This window comes from Nicotiana attenuata, unplaced genomic scaffold, assembly GCF_001879085.1.
Source record: "Nicotiana attenuata strain UT unplaced genomic scaffold, NIATTr2, whole genome shotgun sequence".
NCBI lineage: Eukaryota > Viridiplantae > Streptophyta > Magnoliopsida > Solanales > Solanaceae > Nicotiana > Nicotiana attenuata.
Window position 1 is genome coordinate 76,061 of NW_017673428.1, and position 4,907 is coordinate 80,967.

Below are 4,907 nucleotides of genomic sequence, written 5' to 3' on the forward strand. Positions count from 1 at the left end.
GTGACCCAATTCGGGACTTTTTGTTTCTTTTGCTCATGTTTTCAGTGTTTTTATTTCCTTTTGTGCATTATGGTAGAACCATATCAACTTTCAATAAAATCAATGAAATCTGCTAGATTTTGCTCTAACTGTTTGTTTTTATTTCTTTGATGGTTGAAATTCTTAGCTTGATCAATGATGATTAATCCATGATTGCATTTGGGATAGCCCTAGTGGCCATGAGTAAGCTTTATAATCTGGGTTCTGCACATTTTTAGGTAACTTTTCGATGATGCCAAAAATGGGAAAAATAAATAGGTTGTGCTTTATACAAGTGATGTTTAGCTTTGAACAAGTGATGTTTATAACCTAATGAACCTGGTCCTTAATGATAAGTGATAAAAAGGAAACATGTTTCTAACATTGTGTTGATGTTGAGCGGAGTTTAAACAGGGCCTAAGTGTATGAAAAGCATAAAGTTTGTCATCATCAAAAAGGGGGAATTTGTTGGCCCAAGTAAAGGGTAGTTTTGAAGACTAACAAAGGAACTCAAGCATGAACCGGGTACATCCCTTGTGAGCACAGATACGGATAGATTTGAGCATGTGGGATGCTCGTGAAGGAGATAAACCTAACTTGATAGAATTGATATCTCCTGATCATGATCGAAAATATTGCATAATTGATAAGGAGAAGGACTCCTTGCTCAAAGAGAACATTGTTCAAGATAGGGAAGGAGTTAAAGGTTGAGATCAACTAGAACTCTTCCACCCAGAAAGAGTAGCATCAGAATTTTAGTTAATCTTTATTTAACTCTATAAATATCAGTGCTGTTATCTTTTACAGGCAATGCACAAACACAGAAGTTAAACGTGAATTGAGAGCAAAATAGCAAGGCGATTTTGCAAGCAGTTCGTGTGTGATTCAACTGTGCAAACCTGAAGCTACATGAACCAGATAGAAGAATCAGTTCCAACTGTCTATCTTTTATTCTAGTTCAATTGTAGTAGGTGTTTTAAAATTGTACCTTTCAGCTTTATCTAGAGGCAATTGTAATAGGTACTCAGAGTTTTCAAGTTAGAGTTAACTTGAAGTTGTCGCAACAGTTAGAGGCTGTGTGCTACAACGGGATTAGAGTTAGTCCTAGGTTTACAAAAGAGTTTTGTAAATGCAGTTTTTGGCTCAGTGATTTTAGTGGAGAGTTTGGAAAAATCCTACTGGAAAGTAGGTAGTGGTTTTTTCACCTTTTGAGCAAGGTTTTTTCCACGTAAAAATCCTTGTGTTCTTTACTTTCTGCATTATTTATTCCGCAACTGTAGTGTAAGGAACGCATAGAATAACCAGATCCTTCGATAATTCAGTGCACACAAAATCAGGCATCACACAGATCACCCCACCCCCCTCCCTCTTTTGTGGTATTGAAGTGTAAAACATCAGTTGTAGTGAGGAAATATTGAATATGGAAATGGGTATTGGGCCTGTAAGCTGGTTTTTCTCCGTAGCTATCATTATCCTCAATTTCCTATGGTATTTTCCCTGCAATCATGTGACAGCATCCTGAGTAAGTAGCTAGAAAAAGGAAGAAGAAAAAGAAAGACCTTATAAATTATTAGAATTTAAAAAAACTAAGAACTTGTATCATACCTGTGAAACGGTTAAATCCAAGATATAATGTCCGCAAGTTACTTAACGTCCCAATTTCACTATGTATTGGTCCATCAAATTCATTATTCGATAGAGACAATAGCTGAAGTTTGTAACATCTTGACAAGCTAGGTGGCATATGACCTAGTAGGTTATTAAAAGAAAGATAAAGACCTTTGAGTATCGGAAGATGATCACATAAGTCAGTAGGGAGACTACCAGATAAACCATTGTCGGGAAATCCAATAGTCTCAATTGTGAAAATATTGAAAATTGGGAATGTTATAGAACCTGCAAGCTGATTAGTTTCTATAGTCAACCAGTTGAGGTTGTGAAGATCACCGATCCCATTTGGGATGTTTCCATGAAGGAAATTCTTAGAAAGAATCAAAGTTTCTAGCTTTGAGGCATTTGAAAAGGATGGACGAATAGAACCTGTAAGATTGTTACTTTCAAAGCTTAAACCCCTCAAATTTTTTAGGTTTCCAATGTTTTTTGGGATTTGTCCCTCTAAAGCATTGAAGACTAAATCCAAAGTTGCAAGATTGAAAATGTTAGAAATAGAATAAGGGACTATACCAGTAAAACTGTTATTCCTTAGAGTAATCAAGAACTTGAAGTTGAGCGAAGAAACCAAACCAAGAAGGAATTTCACCACTAAAATTGCTATAATTCAATCTAACAAACTTTTGTCGATGCAAATGAGCCATTTCTTGAGGCAAAGTGCCACAGAAACTGTTGTTTCTCAAGTCAAGAGAAACAAGAAATGTGAGGTTTCTAAAATATTGAGGAATGATTCCTGTTAGATCCATGTTGGAGATGTTCAAGGAAGTCACTCTATGGTGCAGAGAGCCACAAGTGACTCCAATCCAATTACAAACACAAGTATCTTGAGACCAGCTTTTGGCCAAGAGCTCAAAAGGATCAGAAATGATCTGAGATTCCAAGGAAAGAAGAGCTAATTGATCAGTTGTAATGTTGGTTTCGGTCTTGATGGCCGAACTAGTCACTACATATTGAAGCAGTATTGAAGAATTTCTCCATGAATGCCATTTCTTTGAAAATAGAACTAGGTTCCGAGAAGTAGTAGTCACAATTTGGGACATATACTATAAATGTTTCAAACTTCTCCATTTATTTCTTCTTACGCACTTTAATTAGTTATCTTTGTATGTTATCTCATTCTTCACAGAAGATTGTAATCTTCTGATGATAAATGTTACTAATATAACTAGTGAAATTTTCCGCGGTAGCAAAATTATCATTGAATTTAAATGATTTTTAACAAAAATTAGTATATGTAAGAGATAAAATATTTTATTAGCCGATTTTTTCATTAGATAGCAAGACTTGTTTTTTTCTAAAATTTCTTCAATTCAACTAAAAGAACTATGAAATAAAAAGTTTTAAAAATAACAAAAAGAAAACAATATATAATAATAAGTGGCAATTATGGTGTACATTCATTAAATCCATTTTCATTGTACTTAATTTTTCCTATTCTTTCTCATTTTTTTCCATTGCTTCTTCATCTTTTCTTTTCTATCCATTCCCTCTATTATATTTTTAGGCCCTTGTGCCATCATTCTCTTGCAATAACTTTAGGTTTCTTTTTCAAGGAAATATAATCTATTATTAAAATAAATAAACAATGTACAAGTTATAGTCATATATAAATATTAAATAAAGGAGACTATAATCTAATGCTCGTAAACATACATGAACAATCATATGGAGTTGGGGATAGCAAATGTCTCTACTAATGTTACGCACATTTCAAGTATTTTGATATTTACCAAGTCTTTGAATTAAAATTGTGTCAGGACAAACAAAGGTAGCATATGGCATTTATCCAGAACTATCTTTGTAATTTCATGAACATGCAATGAGTGGTTTTCAACATGAACTGTAAAAGTACGTGCATAGAAGCAATAAAACAAAGGTATTCGTTGCCATAACACCTTTTCATAAAATTTAACACCATAGATTATATGTGTCATATAAGCTAAAGATGAGTTTTTCTTGTTCTACAAATAATAACCATCCAATCCTAAGAAGAAAATAAAATACAAATTCATACAAAAGAAACAAACATGTAAGTGGCTCAACAAAACATAATATGTGTCTGCTTCATGACTTTTTATACTACTTATATGCATCGCATGGAACTCATATCGAGTTCTTATATTAAAATCTGCAGCACTTGTAACCATAAACCAACTAATGTCAAAAAGTCACTTAGCAGAGTGAGTTTAATTTTATTTTTATTTTTAACATAGCACATTAATGGGGAAAAATTATGTCTCTTGCCAAATCAATATGTACTTCACTTATAAAATGTATTTGTATATAGTTATTCTCTTTTGTAAATTTTGTAATATTTTTTTTTAAAAATAAAGAAAGAAATAGTAAAAGGTAAAAGGATAAATAAAGTAGCTGAAAACTCCCATTTAGGCCGACTCTATGTATGGAACAAACTAAATGAATCCATTTCAAATTAAACCCCAATTTTTGACAGATTCTAGATATAGAATCTTTGATTTCCTTTTTTCTTCTAGTTATTTTTCTTTATTCCTTTTCCTTTTCCTCTTGTTACTCTATATATAGATTACTCCCCTCTTTTTGAATATACTTTCTTATTTTATCTCTTCCTAATTTTATGCAAAATCCTCAAAAGTCAGATTTTCTCTAAACGATTCTCATCATTTTCTCCTAGAAAAGAGCTCGTTTTGGCAGTGAACAAATTCAAAGTGATCCAATTTAAAAAAAAAAACGAAAAGGACAAATAACAGAAAACTACATTCACACAAGAGTTCATGTAGCAAAAATGTTGTAGTTTCAGACCTAAACTTTTACAAAGATTCTGACCCCTGCTTCCTTTCATCTTCTTGTTTCACCCCAAGATATCCATGAAAACTTAAATCCGCCCACTGGAAGTCCATCTCCTTTTGTTGGGTCCATGTGACCGGTATTGGAATACTTGAAGAGTGAAGGAAGAGATGAAGTTACTCATATAATAAGATATGATGTTGATTTTACGGGAGCAGTGTCACGAACCCGGACTTCCCGACCTCGAGAGTCGTGATGGCGCCTGCTATTGGGAGCTAGGCAAGCCAAACATTAATTACTTTATCATTAACAACATAATCCTTTTTAATAATTTATTAGCATTAAAATCAAAGCAACCGATTTAACTGAATAAGTGGAAGTCTTAAATTAACGAAAAACTGAATGAAAATGCGGAAGAATTCAACATAAGCCTCTACCCAAGACTGGTGTCACAA

General features: G+C 33.3%; 1 protein-coding gene across 1 annotated transcript; it reads right to left on the reverse strand.

Moving 5' to 3' along the window:
* Positions 1-1,501: 1,501 nt before the first annotated feature.
* On the reverse strand, positions 1,502-2,729 carry LOC109216364 (probable LRR receptor-like serine/threonine-protein kinase At4g26540). Its single transcript, XM_019380513.1, has 3 exons — positions 2,258-2,729; positions 1,624-2,148; positions 1,502-1,515 (listed from the first exon to the last, which is right to left on the reverse strand). The coding sequence occupies exons 1-3, from the start codon at positions 2,727-2,729 to the stop codon at positions 1,502-1,504; spliced, it is 1,011 nt and encodes a 336-aa protein (XP_019236058.1).
* Positions 2,730-4,907: the final 2,178 nt, after the last annotated feature.